Source organism: Jatropha curcas, chromosome 11, assembly GCF_041381405.1.
Source record: "Jatropha curcas cultivar XTBG-Jc1 chromosome 11, XTBG_Jcur_1.0, whole genome shotgun sequence".
NCBI classification, from domain to species: Eukaryota; Viridiplantae; Streptophyta; class Magnoliopsida; order Malpighiales; family Euphorbiaceae; genus Jatropha; species Jatropha curcas.
This window is the reverse complement of record NC_143161.1, coordinates 13,192,273-13,210,868: the sequence shown is the minus strand read 5'-3', so window position 1 is coordinate 13,210,868 and position 18,596 is coordinate 13,192,273. Positions and strand designations below refer to the sequence as shown.

General features: G+C 30.3%; 2 protein-coding genes across 2 annotated transcripts; both read right to left on the bottom strand.

Moving 5' to 3' along the window:
- Nucleotides 1-1,917: 1,917 nt before the first annotated feature.
- On the bottom strand, nucleotides 1,918-2,976 carry LOC105645192 (germin-like protein subfamily 1 member 13). Its single transcript, XM_037639815.2, has 2 exons — nucleotides 2,817-2,976; nucleotides 1,918-2,735 (listed from the first exon to the last, which is right to left on the bottom strand). Exons 1-2 carry the CDS (start codon nucleotides 2,938-2,940, stop codon nucleotides 2,173-2,175), a joined length of 687 nt encoding a protein of 228 aa, XP_037495743.2. The 5' UTR covers nucleotides 2,941-2,976; the 3' UTR covers nucleotides 1,918-2,172.
- Nucleotides 2,977-16,285: 13,309 nt separating this feature from the next.
- Nucleotides 16,286-17,036, bottom strand: LOC105645148 (germin-like protein subfamily 1 member 13). The gene is given in 4 exon segments (XM_089715886.1): nucleotides 16,286-16,368; nucleotides 16,371-16,512; nucleotides 16,514-16,851; nucleotides 16,932-17,036. Coding segments are annotated over 4 exon segments (627 nt in total). The 5' UTR covers nucleotides 16,996-17,036.
- Between the last annotated feature and the right edge of the window lie 1,560 nt (nucleotides 17,037-18,596).

The following is an 18,596-nucleotide window of genomic DNA, read 5'->3' as shown; positions in this document are numbered from 1 at the left end:
CAATAATGACTTTATTAATAGCAATAATACAGGGGCACAATAAGAAACTTAATTAAAAACTCTTCTTTGTTTAAAAAGTAAAAATAAAAAAGATTGAAAACCCAATATAGCATTTAATGACAACACTGCATACAAAAAATTCAAAGAGTCGCTACAATTTTAAGAACACATAATATTTAAATACGCCATACATAGGGATGGAAGCGCAATGACTATTCGCAAATTTTGAACTACCCGTAACCATATCCGTTTAGAATTTTATTATCTGTATCCGTTCCAAACTTGTTTAAATATTCATTTAAATATCTGAACCTATTTAAAATTTTACTACCCGTATGAGTAGGATATCCTTACATTTTAATCTATCTAAATCCAAACATATTTAAAATGTATTTTTTACTAATAAATGGGTACTCTCATCCAACGGATCGGAGCGGAACGGGTACCCTAAAATATTTGTCTCACTTCCGTCCCTAGCCATACAACTAAGAAGATTCCAAGAACTCAAAATAGGCCATAGAATTAGCTTTATTTACTAATAAAAAATCAGACCCATAAAGCATGCTTTAAGGCATAATAACGTCGTGAAGTAGAGAATCAAGATGGTTTATCTTCGGACAAAATTTTCCAACGATCATGCCTGACATTTGATTAACCAAGTAAATAAACTTTCAAAGATAAGGATATATAAATTTTAAATGTGAGAGAACAAGTAAATATGAATCTTAACCACGTATGACAACAAAGAATTTCGACAATTCGACTGCATTCTTACATATTGATTATTGAATTAAGCAATTGCAATAAAAGCATAAATTTATTCTCAACTTAGGGCTTCGGCAATATTAGCTATTAGTTATTAGCTTGTAGCTGTTTAAATTAGAAGTGATTGATAAAATAGTTGTTTAGTTAGCTATTTAACTTAAAATGACAAACGAAAAACATTAGATATTTAAATAGCTGAATTCAACGAAAAAAATGGATGTGATTGTCAAAAAAAATTTAATTAATCTATGTGAAACACTAAAATTAGAATGTTTAATCTTTGATAAAAAGCCCTCTTAAAATGTTAAAATCAGCTTTGTGTTAATGATTCTTCCTAAAACAATCCAAAAGTGTTAAAATAGAAATTTTAACAACTGCCTTGAATATGCCCTCTACTTGTCTGTTGGAATCATTGTAAGCCTTGATAACAACATCTGATAGTTCTAGATCTGACACTTCAAACTTAAACTTTGACAGAAGTTTAAATGGACATACATTCAGAGCTGGGCCATCATCGATCATAATATTGATTTTTCTAAAAAAAATAAAAATGAAAAAAGAAACTGTGGAATCTTGATCCAAATTAAATGAAGAAGGAAAGTACCATTTTTATGACAACATTACAACCAAGGCCTCAAGAGTCAATATACACCATTTGCTATTAGTTTTTGTCTTCATAATCCTCAACTTATTAAAAGATAAATGTATCAGAAATACGAATCAAGAGCTTAGGCATAAGTTCCATGACAAATACAAATTACTATTGGGGCAAAAGCTGTTTCTGTCATTTTATTTTTCTTTCCAGATTTGTACTCTTTTGGTATGAAACTAATCTTATTTTTAAGTTTTACATTCCCTATCTCTTTTGCCTTTGTTAGTCCACCATTTTCAATCAATCTTAGATGTTCAGTTTTTTTTTTTTTTTTTCTTTTTTCTAAATAGTGATTTTAACATATATTTTCATTACTCTTTTTACATATTTATGCCATACACTTAATAAGTTTTGAAATAATCACTGCCATAACCAATAATTCAATGTTACTATGTTAGAGTTAAAAAAAAAAAAAAACAAAAGTCCAACTGAATTAATATAATAAATTTGGATTTCTTTTTTGAGCTTGGGCGAGCTACTAATCAACTAATCAAGTCATATTAAACCAAAAATTCAAATATATATTAATTAAATAACTTGCAATAGTACACATCACTTAATGTAACATGAACTTGGTGAGAGAGGCATATATTAACCATACTCATCCTTATTATGCTACAATACTCTCTTTTGAGATTAAAAAAAAAGAAAAGAAAAGAAAAAGAAAAAGAAAAAGAGAAACTCTTTTTATTTACTACAATGTAGTGAATTATTATGAGGATATTAATTAACTTTCTGCTTGGAGAAAAACTCAATTAATAAAGCTGATCTGGATCAACCCATTCTTCTTTTTGAAGTTTAGTCACTAAATCCTTATCAAGATGGAATGCTCTTGTCAAAACATCAGGATTTACTGATGGGGTAGCTCCAAAAATTGTATTTGCAATAGTAACAACTCCTGGGTTTTGGCTATTCAATACAGCTAGAGCGACTGCAGGAGTCTTGCCAATATTTAACTGGAAGTGAATGAGTCCATGTGGAAACACAAGTGCATCTCCTGGCTTTAAGATTTTGGCGAAAAGGCGGTGATCAGGATTTCCTGTAATAAAACCCGCATAAAGAGTTCCTTCTAAGACAGTCAGTATTTCTGCTGCTCGAGGGTGAATATGGGGTGGGTTTAGACTGCCATTTGGAGCAAAATCAATGCGGACTATGGATAAGGCATTAGTGTTGAGTCCTGGAACTTGATCTACGGTTGAGAGGGTGAGACGTACTCCTAATTGTTTTGAGGTTTGTTTACGAACGTTAAGCCCTGTAATAAAGAAATCGTCTGCTGTCACTTTCTCTGGATCTTTGCAAAATTTTCCATTAACGAACACTGCATCAAAGTAATGGAGTTAGTTATATACTTAGAGACAATGAAAAAAGAAAGAAAGAAACACAATTAGCTCACACTTACCACCATGTTTGGTATCATTGGTTGCAACACAAATGTCCTGGAGAGGACTAGGGTCATAAGCCATGGCAGAAGAGAATACCAGAGCCAAGACTGCAAGAGCTACGAGGAAATTAGCAGTTTTCATTTTTGCTTAATTATAATTCTACAACTTGTTATTTGCTTCGATGAGGTGTGAGAAATCTTGCATGGCTATTTATAGATGAAGGCTTTTAGTTCTTTTTTTTTTTTTTTAATATAAATATTTGATAAGCAAAGAGACAATTGTCGCCATATTTGATAAGCTAAAATTAGATTTTCAAAGTACGTGGGCTGCTTTACAAATAGTTACAGTACTGTAACTTTACGGCCGCCAAAGGTAATCGATTTGTATTTGTTTGACAGTGCAAGCCATTAGTAGGGAGTTTGGGTAAGTATATTGGTGTTCCATTACTCCATGAGTTAGTTTTTCATGCTTATAATTGATAGTGGTTAATTGATAAATGTTCGTATTTGGTAAAATTTTGACAGCTGTTATTGTTAAAATATAAAACAACAAAGCATAATTGTTTTTTATATTTCTTTTAATTTAAGGTGAATGTATTATTTTACTTTACTGTATTCCATAAATAAAAATATTAATTAAATTTTTTAAAATAATACTTAATAAAAAATTTATTTTTAAATAAGTACGATTAAATTGTCATAAAAAATATTAATTTTAAAAGAATAAATTTATTAGCAATTATTTGTATGATAGTAATGAAATTCAAATATAATATAAATACAAATCAGTCATCAACTATTAAAAAAAAACTCCAAAATGTGCTTATCAAACACCCAAAACTTAATTAGTTATTAAGTACAAATAAACTATCATCTGCATGAATTAATTAAACTAAATGCCGGACTATTTGATTTAATTGTTACTGAGCTCAAAGTAGACTGTTGTTGCTATTATAAAATATCTCATATTATTTTTTAGTTAATTTATTATTCAAGTAAAAATTAGAAAATTTTGAGTAAACTGAATTAGCTATATTTATTGTTAAAGTAAATTTTATGGTAAGTGAAGAGTTGAATTCAGTTCCTCATTCATTGAATATTTCTAGAAAGATTGAAAAAATTTATACAGTAAACTGAATTTTGAGAATTCATCAAATAATATTTTCAATTCTGTTTGGTTTAATTTATAGATTTTTAATCTTTAAAAATAACTAAGAGTTAATTTTAAAAATATTTAATATTATTTAAAGTTTGATTTTGCTATCCAATCACAAACCACCAATCAGGCAGCTTAATTAACTTGGCTTTGAAAGCTATATAATATCCAATACTAGTAAATAGCTCAATGCAGTTTTCTTTGACTTATGAGACCTTAATCAAAATCGAATTTCCCTGCTGATCGCTGACACGTCACCACTCACAGAAGTCTCTGCTGTCCAACTGGAATTGCCCATAATCATCAAATTCTGAGCTCTTTTATTCATCGTGACTGCAAATGGCTAATTTTTTAAGTACAGAGGAGTAAAACTATATATTAAGAATGATTTTTATAATTTATTAAATATAAAATTCCATTTTACAAATAAAGTTTTTACCAAATTTATTTTCAATAAAGTAAATTCCATATAGATTTATTATTCCACAACAACAATGAGAGGCAAATAAGTGATGATTTGTATAACATTCTACCATTCATAAGGCATAAATGTTACCATATTATGAAAGAATATGCATTATATATTTATGGATCAGAAAACTTGAACATAAATTCCTGATCATATTTATTTAACAATCTATCAATTTGTTTATTTAGTGCAATTTTTTTTAAAGAAATCAAACTAGAAATTTCCTTAAGTGAAAACTGTATACAAATATGAGATACAGATCAATATGTTTCTATACTTTTATGTAGAAAGTCTAATAATAACCACTTATACAAAAAAAAAAAAAAAAAAAAAAAAAAAAAAAAAAACAGACAATCTTGATTTGAAGTATCTGATTAAGTTGACAGAGTACTTATGCCATAGGTGATCGCTTACTCTACTTAGTAGCGATTCATGGCCATTGTTCGACTCCATAGTCTTTCTACAAGTCTGATCTGATCTGGTCACTTTCAAATTTCTTCCTTCTACTAGAGAAGAGATTTGCACTTCTTTCTGCATAACTGTCCAAATAACAAAACACACTAGACAAAATCACCATAATGGTGACAAGAATAACTTAAAACTAAATCTAAGAATAAAATCCTAAAATATGAGTAATAATAAATCCCAATATTTAGCAATAGTAACACAAATCTATAGATCTGATGATTATTTAAGAAACAAACAAAAAAAAATGAAAAAGAGAAATGGGTGACCACCAGTGAGAGCTCAACGGTGGCCGCCAGTAGAAAAAGAAAAGAGAGCATCTAGGGTTTGAAAGAAAGGGATAGTCGGCTAGAAGAAAGGAGTTGAACAATAGAAAAATAAAATGTCCCTCTAAATTATAATTAATACAACAGATTTATTTAGTGCAAGTTTTAAGTTAAAATACTTGGTGATAGAATATAAATATTTATTAGAGACTTAACCGTGATTCAATAAGATCTAATTTTACTTTAGGATCAAATATTATATTTTCCATAGAATGAGAATAGGATTACAATATTTCATTTCTATTCCTCCACAAACACTCAATTGACGTCATCATTTCAAAATACTTATTTAATTAGTAATTCCAAATACGTATCCAACAATAATTCTAACTCCAAGTCTAATCAAAGTCTTTTTACCTCTATATAAAGGGGATCAAACTCCCTATTCAGGGACGCAAGATGTGACAGGTCATCTATTCAATTACGATTGTTTATTATTCTTTTATTGACTTAAGCATCAACGTAGTTTCTTGTGAGGATTAAAGCAGCCAGTATAAAGTTAAATTCATTTATGAAAGACGAGCCCACTTGAAAGCTACCTCTGTGTTCTTTTTTTATTTCTATCCTTTTTCTATTCAAGCTATTATGATTACTTATACATAATTAGCCACAGTCCTAACAGATGAGGAGTGTGCGTTAGTAGAGCTATTCTAACGGGAGTTAGGAGAGCTATTCTAACGGGATTACAATACAAAATGCAAATAGTTGCTGACACATCACATATCCGTTATACCCCCCCCCCCCCTCAAGCTGGAGTTGGTGAGAAATCAACTAACCCAAGCTTGAGAACAAAATCACGATATGAATAAGATGGCAGAGACTTAGTAAACATATCAGCCAGCTGCATTGTAGAAGGAAGAAAAGGAGTGCTAAGGAACCCAGCTTGAATTTGATTCCGAACCACATGACAATCAATGTCAATGTGCTTGGTGCGTTCATGAAACACCGGATTTGCAGCTATATGAATAGCTGCCTTATTATCACAATGAAAAGGAATAGGTCGATGAACAGGAACATGAAAATCAGTCAATAAGGAAGATAACCACTGAATCTCGCAAACCGTAGTAGCCATGGCTCTATATTCCGATTTAGCAGAGGATCGACTAACCGTAGACTGCTTTTTAGTCTTCCAAGAAACCAAGGAAGTGCCAAGAAAAATACAATAACCAGTAACTGAGCGGCGAGAATCCGTACAAGATGCCCAGTCAGCATCAGAAAAAGCTCGAAGCTTTAAATCATTTGTAGCGGGTAAAAACAAACCAAGATAACTAGTACCCTTCAGGTAGCGCAAAACTGTAAGAGCTGCTTTGAGATGTTGAGTATGCGGAACCTGCATGTATTAACTGAGTTGCTGGACTGCATAACTTATGTCAGGCCGGGTCATAGACAAATAAAGTAACCGACCAACAAGCCGCCTATAACTTTCTACATCGGACAATGGGTGTCCCATATCTGCTGTTAACTTAACACCTTGTATATAAGGACTAGCTGCAATCTTGGCATCTTGCAAGCCAGTATCAGAAATAATATCAGAGATAAACTTATGTTGAGTTAACATAATACCAGCGTCTGTACGTGCCACTTCAATGCCCAAAAAATATCTAATATCACCAAGATCTTTAACAGAAAATTTCTTGTCTAAATAATGCTTCAGATCAGAAATAAGTGTAACAGATGGACTAGTTATCAGACAATCATCGACATAAACCAGCAAGGCAATAAAAGTTTTCCCAGTACCTTTCGTGAAAAGACAATGATCAGAAGAGGATTGCTTGAATCCCTGGGATAATAAACTCGAAGTTAATTCTTTATTCCACTGTCTACCAGCTTGCTTTAACCCATAAAGTGAGCGCTGCAATTTGCAAACTTGCCCTGTTTCAGCTTTATCATAACCAGGAGGAACTTGCATATAAATATCCTCATCAATGAAACCATGTAAATAAGCATTATTAATATCAAGTTGCTTGACAGACCAGGAAAGAAAACCCTTACAGTAACAAGCTTGGCAACCGGAGAAAAAGTCTGATTATAATCCAGGCCCAGTAACTGATTGTACCCTTTGGCGACGAGCCTTGCTTTATATCTATCAACACTTCCATCTGCATTATATTTAACCTTGTAGACCCACTTACAACCAACATGTTTAGTATTAGGAGGCAAAACAGTTAATGTTCAAGTATTATTTTGTTCCAAAGCAGTTAATTCATCACGCATAGCATTCACCCAATTCACATTATTTTTAGCATCATTATAATTGCAAGGTTCTTTAATTTTAGATAATTGTGCAACAAAGGTTATATGAGAAGAGGAAAAATTGACACGAGAATTGGTAGTGGGATTAGTAACATAATCATCAAACCAAGCAAGTGTTTTCGTAACCCTTGTACTACGCCGAGCCAGCGGTAAAACATCAGGAACCTGTAATGGCAGCTCAGTATCATTATCCATAGGAAGGTCATTATCCAAAGGCAAATCTTGGAATTCAATGGAAGAGAATAAAGGGTCTGTACGAGGTTCAGAAACTGGTGTAGGTGAATTTAATAGAAGTGGTGGAGATGTATAATCAGCATGGGAAAGACAAGTGGGTAAAGCAAAAGTAGTGACATCTGTGGGTTTAGCATGGTGAAAAGGAAAAACAGTTTCCATAAAAACAACATCACGAGAATAAATAATAACCTTGGTAGTGAGACAATAAAGTTTGTATGCTTTTTGGTTTTGGGCATATCCTAATAGGACACATGGGAAAGCTCAAGGATCAAATTTTTTCTTGTGTGGTATGGTATTGGTGGCATAACAAAGACAACCAATAGTCCGAAAATAATCATATATGACAGGTTTATTATGTAACCGCTCAAAAGGAGTTAGCCACTGCAAATTTTCTGATGGTAATCGGTTTGTGATATGGGTAGCAGCTAGTAACAATTCAGACCAAAATAAGAAGGAAGTTTGGATTGGAAAAACAAGGTTCTGGCTATATTCAACAAGGTTCGGTGTTTCCGTTCAACGACTCCATTTTGTTGTGGAGTGTAAACACAAGTTCGCTGATGTAAGGTGCCCTGTTCCTGTAGAAAAGAACTACATGCTGAATTGACAAACTCAGTCCCTTTGTCAGTACGAATAATCTTAACTTTCTTGTCAAAATGGGTAAGCACATAATTGAAAAATGATTTCAAAGCAAGCAACACTTGGTCTTTCGTTTTCAACATATATGTCCAGCAAAAACGACTAAAATCATCGACAATTGTGAGCATATAAACAGCATTTGTAATTGATTTCAACCCATAAGGCCCCCATAAATCAACATGGATGAGATCAAACGCAGTCTTAGAAGCAATAATGCTAGTAGGAAATGATAACCGAGTTTGTTTTGCAACTGGACAAACAGGACACATTAACTCTGTATAATCACACTTAACTACCCCATCCACATGTTTCAGTCTCTTGAAAGAGACGTGTCCTAGCCTAGCATGCCAAAGCATTGCTAAATGTTTATTATGCTTAGAACAATGACTAACAGAATTACAAGAGCTGATATTATTAAAAGACTCTTTTCTCAAATAATAAAGATCTTCAATCACTGTTCCTTTGGCCAAAACTTCTTCAGTCTATAAATCCTGGAACAAACAATATTCAGGAAATGAGTGTACTGACATTCCACAGGTCCGAGTAAGCAAACTCACAGACAACAAATTGCACCTAAACGAAGGTACATATAAAACATTATACAAAATGATTCTAGAGTTGAGCTTAATAGTACCAATGTAGATGACCAATCTGGTTGAATTATCAGGCAAGCGAATAGTCTTAGGAGGGTTCAATTTAATGACTTGGTCATAAAAATGAAGATGGGGTGTGATGTGATCAGTTGCACCAGTATCGATTATCCAATTGTCCTTGCAATTAAAATTGATGCTAGTAAATACAGAATTGAGTAAAGTACCTGCAAAATTCACGTTTCTGATATCTCCATCTTCGTGATCTGCACTGCTACTCTTGGATTGAATAAATTTCTGATATTCGTGATGTAGAAAATCAGTCATTCCTTTATCTATCCTATCGGTGCCCTTCTGCTGCTGCATAACCTGCAAAGGTGTTTCTGCTATTGTACCACGAATAACATTGTTTGCTCTATGATATTTACTAATGTCAATACCCTTCTTCTGCTATAATTCAAGAAACCAGTCTGGATACCCATGAACAAGAAAACAATCATCCACAGTATGACCCCCTGTTTTACATTTAGTGCAGTACTGCTTCCTTTTATCTTCTTTGCGTAAAGAAGAATAATTCCGATTACCTCCAGACCCGCCACTACTTCGACCTCCTGTGGTATTCCGTCGAGCAAGCATTACTGCAGCTGTTTCAGTAGAGGCTGTGCTATCAGTCTGCACCTCTCTCTGCTTCTCAATGCTCATGATCATTGAATAGGCTTTATTGATAGATGGCAACGGATCTTGGAGAAGAATTTGATTCTTGACGTTATCATATTCATCTCCTAATCCCATCAAAAACTGCATCAATCTACGATTATTATCATAATCTGTAATCGCAGTGCCGGTATCACAACAAATAGGTAACGGAGCTAAACACAACGACTCGTCCCATCGCTTCTTTAAATTAGTATAATATTCAGTTACTGAATTATTACCTTGTCTGTAACTAGCAATATCTCGTTCAATCTGATAAATCATTGGTCCATTGCTCTCACCATAACGCTGCTTCAATTCATCCCAAAGAGCCTTGGCATTCTTGCAAAATACGAAGGCATCAGATATATCCTTTGACATGGCATTCAATAACCAAGACACCACCATACTATCTGCTGTCAACCATTTATCATAGTCATCGGAATCAGTCGCCGGAGCCTTAATCTTCCCATCAATAAACCCTAGCTTTTTCTTAGCTCGAAGAGCTATTTGAACTGACTTACTCCAAGAAAGGTAATTTGGCCCTTTCAAAGGTACACTCACCAAACTAAATCCAGGAGCTTCAGAATTGCTCACATAATACGGATCATCTGCACTACTTTTTGTAGTAATAGCTGCGAGAATTTTCGCGAGATCGTCTGGACTCATCATATTGAAATCGTGGATCAAAGAAAGAAAGAAGGGAAAAAAAAACTGGAAATCAAAATTTACCAACCAGGCTCTGATACCATTATGAGGATTAAAGCAGCCAGTATAAAGTTAAATTCATTTATGAAAGAGGAGCCCACTTGAAAGCTACCTCTGTGTTCTTTTTTTATTTCTATCCTTTTTCTATTCAAGCTATTATGATTACTTATACATAATTAGACACAGTCCTAACAGATGAGGAGTGTGCGTTAGTAGAGCTATTCTAACGGGAGTTAGGAGAGCTATTCTAACGGGATTACAATACAAAATGCAAATAGTTGCTGACACATCACATATCCGTTATAGTTTCAAGCCTAGAACTCTTCTCCTCTTTCCTTTTTCCGTTCATTTCTTGTAGCTTTTATGGATGGATTTATCAAAATCTATCACTTGGTTATAATTTTAAATATATTTTAAAATAATAAAAATATTTAAATAATATAAAAATGAGTATTACTAAACAGTTTAAAATAAAGATTAAATGTTGATGGGTTATATATTAAACATGTGAGTTGTCATTTGTCTCCGAAGCAACTCATGTGAAACAATCTCCCAAATCTATTTTCCATGAGAAGTTATTTAACTCTATCACATTTATGTAAAACTCATCATTTATATTTGTTGCAAAAATTTATGACACCCTTAATTTTTTACTTTGATGAGTTGAAAACCTCTATTAATAAAGTTGCACATATTAAAAAATCAACTCGTAAAATCGTTTATTAAACACTTCAATTCCAATTTGATCAATTTATTAAATACTTATTAAATAGTTAAATATGTGAAAATTATTATTTTGCAAACCACATATCAAATCAATATTTTGCATATAAAAATCAAAATTCTTTATTAGTATCAAGAGATATGCAATATTAGCAAAAATCATAACTTTAAGATATAATAGATCTCCAATAAAATTTAGAGTGTTACAATTTTTTTGCAACAAATATAGGATACTGAATTTTGTGTACTTGGTTTAATTTCATTTTGTAGTGCACCCTTATTATAATTTCTTATCCATTTCTTGGGGCCAAAAGAACTTTATAAAAAAAATTTAGTGGCATTATCAACTTTTAGCTTAATTTGTTCAACTCTTCAATTATTAGAATTACATCTTTTTAAATATTTTAACTTACAAAATTATAACTATTGAGCACTTTAATTTGTGAACTTGTATTATTATTATTATTATTATTATTATTATTATTATTATTATTATATATTGGTTATTGCAAATATAAAATTGTCATCCACTAATTTATAAATATATGCATAAAGCACCGTATTTGTTAAATAATCCATTTAATAATTGAAAAATTATTTAAAATTACGTTCAATATATATAATTTTTTTAAGTTAAAGTATACAATAAGTGTAAATTCAATAACTAAAGATTTATCAGATGAATCTAAAAGTTAAAGGATAATATCACTGATTTTTTTTTAAAAAAAAATTAAATTGTAAATTTAGGTATTTAGCCTATTTATTGGACTAAGAACAAGTAGTTTAGATTCCACATCAATAGTTTACCTTTTATTTTCAAATTTTCATTAAGTTTCTATTTATGTATGTTTGAAACATTAATAAATAAAATATTTATATATATGATGTCATCTGATTACCTGGTGAAGGTTTTATTTTAAGCAATTATATTATTAGCTCAACGGAGAAATTAAACATTTGATTGGATAGCTTTTGTGGCCAAGTCATTATTGGCTGCTTTCCTAAAACTTTTTGAATGGAGATTTTGTTTTTGTTTGAGCAAAATAATATAATAATAATAATAATATTGTATCCATATTTCTATTCATATTATAATTTGTATTGGTCAATGGTCATAGTCAAATAGTCTGTAATATTATATTATACATTCATCTAATAATTTTTCTTCATAGTTTGTAACTTTATAAAAAGTTGAGTAACACAACTTTAATTTTTTTTTTTTTTTTTTTTTTTTTGAATATAGAGGAAGGGATGAAACCCAAAAGAAATATAAATAAACTCTCAAAGGATTAACTAGACATGGACTTATACCAAGAAATATCATATATATCCCAACTTAAAGGATTCAGAACTGAAAAAGATGCGTAATTTTTATTTTTGATTAATTAAATAATTGAATTTATAAAATTACATATATTAAAAATTTTAACTTATAATAAATTTTTGCTAATGAAACATAAATTTAAATATTTCGAATGCATAATGTGTAATCAATAAATCTAACTCTTTACGCATTATTTAGCACAAGTTTTCAACAATGATATTTACATATTATTGAATATCCAGTAAATATTTAATTAGTGCAACTTTCATAAGTTGGAATGTTAATAGAGCAATTTTACAAATTAAAATATTTAATAATTTTATAATTTAACAAATTCAACTGGATAAGCCTTTGATGGATTGTTTCACCATTAACTTTCTATTATATTTCAATCTCATCCTAATTTAATTTTTATGTCAATTTTATCCAAAACTTTAATCTTCTGTAACAATAACACTCTTAATTGTAATTAGAACTTAAATTGCAAATACAAAATATATTTTTATTGGAACCACACTTGGACCTTCAGTTAACTTAATCTAAGTTTGCTCTCTCATACAAATTTGCTAAGTTTAATTGTTCTCTTAATTAAATATATATATTTTTTTTCATTTATGTATTTGCCCTTTTAGATACTTGGATGTAATAACAAGAAATCAAAATGTGAAAAAACGGAAATTACAAAACGGAAAAAACATATATATGTATAAATATAATTAATAAAAATGTAATGACAAGATCTTTTAAAAATTGGAAATTACAAAAGCCACTTGTACAATTTTTTTTTTCTTAAAGAAAGAACGAAATCTTCATTGTCTTAGGGAATAATAATCTACATATAATTTGGAATGCTATCTCAAATTTGAAACCGAGCATACTGGTAGGAGGCCCTAGTAAGAGTATGAGCGCTCCCATGTATTTGCTTCCTATCCCGTTTACTTGCTTGCTAACTCACTTGATCGAAATATTCGGTCTAGAATTTAAAATAAATTTACAATCCAAAAACTACCGGTGACAAGTTGAAGTAGGATTAAGATTAGGCTTGGGTTTCTAACACATTCTTCTAAGATGCTCATTCAAATTCTTTATCTCATATCTCATGTTTGTGATTTTCTTATAACCTATTATGTTTTCTGTCCTTAACATATATATTTAAATATAACGTGATTTAATCAAAGGTATAATGTAATGAAAAAGATATTATAATGAAATGTAATTAACATTCTATTACTATGTTTAGTCATGTAATTGAAAAAATTTATAAAATATAATCATCATTATCTCATTTTTATATTTGTTTGTGAATATGTAATGTAATTAACACACTGCTACTACCAACAATCACACTACCATGCACCACTCCATCACCACCAAGATAAAAATAAAAATATTCTTATATTTTGTTATAAGAATGGGAAGAATAGAATGAAAAATCACTAAAAAGATCAAAATACCCATAATTTTATATTGCAATTTAATTTATTCAATCAAAATATATTAAATTATATGTAAAAGAAAATAATTTCCAATAACTTTAATTTTTTGTTTTGTTACATTGCACCTTTGCAACTTATTTTCTTTTAATTTTCATTAGGATTTCTTATTACATCAGCGAACAATAATTATTCTAGTTATAATAGTTTTATTATATATCTGGTCTTCAGAAGAGTGGTCATGTCTTTCCTGTATTATATTTATTAAAAAAAATGTAATAGTCAAGAGAGTAAAAGTTATAAATTGGCTAATATCAATGGCAACAATAATGACTTTATTAATAGCAATAATACAGGGGCACAATAAGAAACTTAATTAAAAACTCTTCTTTGTTTAAAAAGTAAAAATAAAAAAGATTGAAAACCCAATATAGCACTTAATGACAACACTGCATACAAAAATTCAAAGAGTCGCTACAATTTTAAGAACACATAATATTTAAATACGCCATACATAGGGATGGAAGCGCAATGACTATTCGCAAATTTTGAACTACCCGTAACCATATCCGTTTAGAATTTTATTATCTGTATCCGTTCCAAACTTGTTTAAATATTCATTTAAATATCTGAACCTATTTAAAATTTTACTACCCGTATGAGTAGGATATCCTTACATTTTAATCTATCTAAATCCAAACATATTTAAAATGTATTTTTTACTAATAAATGGGTACTCTCATCCAACGGATCGGAGCGGAACGGGTACCCTAAATATTTGTCTCACTTCCGTCCCTAGCCATACAACTAAGAAGATTCCAAGAACTCAAAATAGGCCATAGAATTAGCTTTATTTACTAATAAAAAATCAGACCCATAAAGCATGCTTTAAGGCATAATAACGTCGTGAAGTAGAGAATCAAGATGGTTTATCTTCGGACAAAATTTTCCAACGATCATGCCTGACATTTGATTAACCAAGTAAATAAACTTTCAAAGATAAGGATATATAAATTTTAAATGTGAGAGAACAAGTAAATATGAATCTTAACCACGTATGACAACAAAGAATTTCGACAATTCGACTGCATTCTTACATATTGATTATTGAATTAAGCAATTGCAATAAAAGCATAAATTTATTCTCAACTTAGGGCTTCGGCAATATTAGCTATTAGTTATTAGCTTGTAGCTGTTTAAATTAGAAGTGATTGATAAAATAGTTGTTTAGTTAGCTATTTAACTTAAAATGACAAACGAAAAACATTAGATATTAAATAGCTGAATTCAACGAAAAAAATGGATGTGATTGTCAAAAAAATTTAATTAATCTATGTGAAACACTAAAATTAGAATGTTTAATCTTGATAAAAAGCCCTCTTAAAATGTTAAAATCAGCTTTGTGTTAATGATTCTTCCTAAAACAATCCAAAAGTGTTAAAATAGAAATTTAACAACTGCCTTGAATATGCCCTCTACTTGTCTGTGGAATCATTGTAAGCCTTGATAACAACATCTGATAGTTCTAGATCTGACACTTCAAACTTAAACTTTGACAGAAGTTTAATGGACATACATTCAGAGCTGGGCCATATCGATCATAATATTGATTTTTCTAAAAAAAATAAAAATGAAAAAGAAACTGTGGAATCTTGATCCAAATTAAATGAAGAAGGAAAGTACCATTTTTTATGACAACATTACAACCAAGGCCTCAAGAGTCAATATACACCATTTGCTATTAGTTTTTGTCTTCATAATCCTCAACTTATTAAAAGATAAATGTATCAGAAATACGAATCAAGAGCTTAGCATAAGTTCCATGACAAATACAAATTACTATTGGGGCAAAAGCTGTTTCTGTCATTTTATTTTCTTTCCAGATTTGTACTCTTTTGGTATGAAACTAATCTTATTTTTAAGTTTTACATTCCCTATCTCTTTTGCCTTTGTTAGTCCACCATTTTCAATCAATCTTAGATGTTCAGTTTTTTTTTTTTTTTTTTCTTTTTTCTAAATAGTGATTTTAACATATATTTTCATTACTCTTTTTACATATTTATGCCATACACTTAATAAGTTTTGAAATAATCACTGCCATAACCAATAATTCAATGTTACTATGTTAGAGTTAAAAAAAAAAAAAACAAAAGTCCAACTGAATTAATATAATAAATTTGGATTTCTTTTTTGAGCTTGGGCGAGCTACTAATCAACTAATCAAGTCATATTAAACCAAAATTCAAATATATATTAATTAAATAACTTGCAATAGTACACATCACTTAATGTAACATGAACTTGGTGAGAGAGGCATATATTAACCATACTCATCCTTATTATGCTACAATACTCTCTTTTGAGATTAAAAAAAAAGAAAAGAAAAGAAAAAGAAAAGAAAAAGAGAAACTCTTTTTATTTACTACAATGTAGTGAATTATATGAGGATATTAATTAACTTTCTGCTTGGAGAAAACTCAATTAATAAAGCTGATCTGGATCAACCCATTCTTCTTTTGAAGTTTAGTCACTAAATCCTTATCAAGATGAATGCTCTTGTCAAAACATCAGGATTTACTGATGGGGTAGCTCCAAAAATTGTATTTGCAATAGTAACAACTCCTGGGTTTTGGCTATTCAATACAGCTAGAGCGACTGCAGGAGTCTTGCCAATATTTAACTGGAAGTGAATGAGTCCATGTGGAAACCACAAGTGCATCTCCTGGCTTTAAGATTTTGGCGAAAAGGCGGTGATCAGGATTTCCTCTAATAAAACCCGCATAAAGAGTTCCTTCTAAGACAGTCAGTATTTCTGCTGCTCGAGGGTGAATATGGGGTGGGTTTAGACTGCCATTTGGAGCAAAATCAATGCGGACTATGGATAAGGCATTAGTGTTGAGTCCTGGAACTTGATCTACGGTTGAGAGGGTGAGACGTACTCCTAATTGTTTTGAGGTTTGTTTACGAACGTTAAGCCCTGTAATAAAGAAATCGTCTGCTGTCACTTTCTCTGGATCTTTGCAAAATTTTCCATTAACGAACACTGCATCAAGTAATGGAGTTAGTTATATACTTAGAGACAATGAAAAAAGAAAGAAAGAAACACAATTAGCTCACACTTACCACCATGTTTGGTATCATTGGTTGCAACACAAATGTCCTGGAGAGGACTAGGGTCATAAGCCATGGCAGAAGAGAATACCAGAGCCAAGACTGCAAGAGCTACGAGGAAATAGCAGTTTTCATTTTTGCTTAATTATAATTCTACAACTTGTTATTTGCTTCGATGAGGTGTGAGAAATCTTGCATGGCTATTTATAGATGAAGGCTTTTAGTTCTTTTTTTTTTTTTTTAATATAAATATTTGATAAGCAAAGAGACAATTGTCGCCATATTTGATAAGCTAAAATTAGATTTTCACAGTACGTGGGCTGCTTTACAAATAGTTACAGTACTGTAACTTTACGGCCGCCAAAGGTAATCGATTTGTATTTGTTTGACAGTGCAAGCCATTAGTAGGGAGTTTGGGTAAGTATATTGGTGTTCCATTACTCCATGAGTTAGTTTTTCATGCTTATAATTGATAGTGGTTAATTGATAAATGTTCGTATTTGGTAAAATTTTGACAGCTGTTATTGTTAAATATAAAACAACAAAGCATAATTGTTTTTTATATTTCTTTTAATTTAAGGTGAATGTATTATTTTACTTTACTGTATTCCATAAATAAAAATATTAATTAAATTTTTTAAAATAATACTTAATAAAAAATTTATTTTTAAATAAGTACGATTAAATTGTCATAAAAAATATTAATTTTAAAAGAATAAATTTATTAGCAATTATTTGTATGATAGTAATGAAATTCAAATATAATATAAATACAAATCAGTCATCAACTATTAAAAAAAACTCCAAAATGTGCTTATCAAACACCCAAAACTTAATTAGTTATTAAGTACAAATAAACTATCATCTGCATGAATTAATTAAACTAAATGCCGGACTATTTGATTTAATTGTTACTGAGCTCAAAGTAGACTGTTGTTGCTATTATAAAATATCTCATATTATTTTTTAGTTAATTTATTATTCAAGTAAAAATTAGAAAATTTTGAGTAAACTGAATTAGCTATATTATTGTTAAAGTAAATTTTATGGTAAGTGAAGAGTTGAATTCAGTTCCTCATTCATTGAATATTTCTAGAAAGATTGAAAAAATTTATACAGTAAACTGAATTTTGAGAATTCATCAAATAATATTTTCAATTCTGTTTGGTTTAATTTATAGATTTTTAATCTTTAAAATAACTAAGAGTTAATTTTAAAAATATTTAATATTATTTAAAGTTTGATTTTGCTATCCAATCACAAACCACCAATCAGGCAGCTTAATTAACTTGGCTTTGAAAGCTATATAATATCCAATACTAGTAAATAGCTCAATGCAGTTTTCTTTGACTTATGAGACCTTAATCAAAATCGAATTTCCCTGCTGATCGCTGACACGTCACCACTCACAGAAGTCTCTGCTGTCCAACTGGAATTGCCCATAATCATCAAATTCTGAGCTCTTTTATTCATCGTGACTGCAAATGGCTAATTTTTTAAGTACAGAGGAGTAAAACTATATATTAAGAATGATTTTTATAATTATTAAATATAAAATTCCATTTTACAAATAAAGTTTTTACCAAATTTATTTTCAATAAAGTAAATTCCATATAGATTTATTATTCCACAACAACAATGAGAGGCAAATAAGTGATGATTTGTATAACATTCTAC

What these genes read in the sequence shown, in the direction of transcription:
- LOC105645192 (XM_037639815.2), bottom strand. Translation starts at nt 2,940, where the DNA reads ATGAAAACTGCTAATTTCCTCGTAGCTCTTGCAGTCTTGGCTCTGGTA. An exon ending in CAATGATACCAAACATGGTG is followed by an intron (nt 2,736 to 2,816) that starts GTAAGTGTGAGC and finishes ACTTTGATGCAG; the next exon opens with TGTTCGTTAATGGAAAATTT.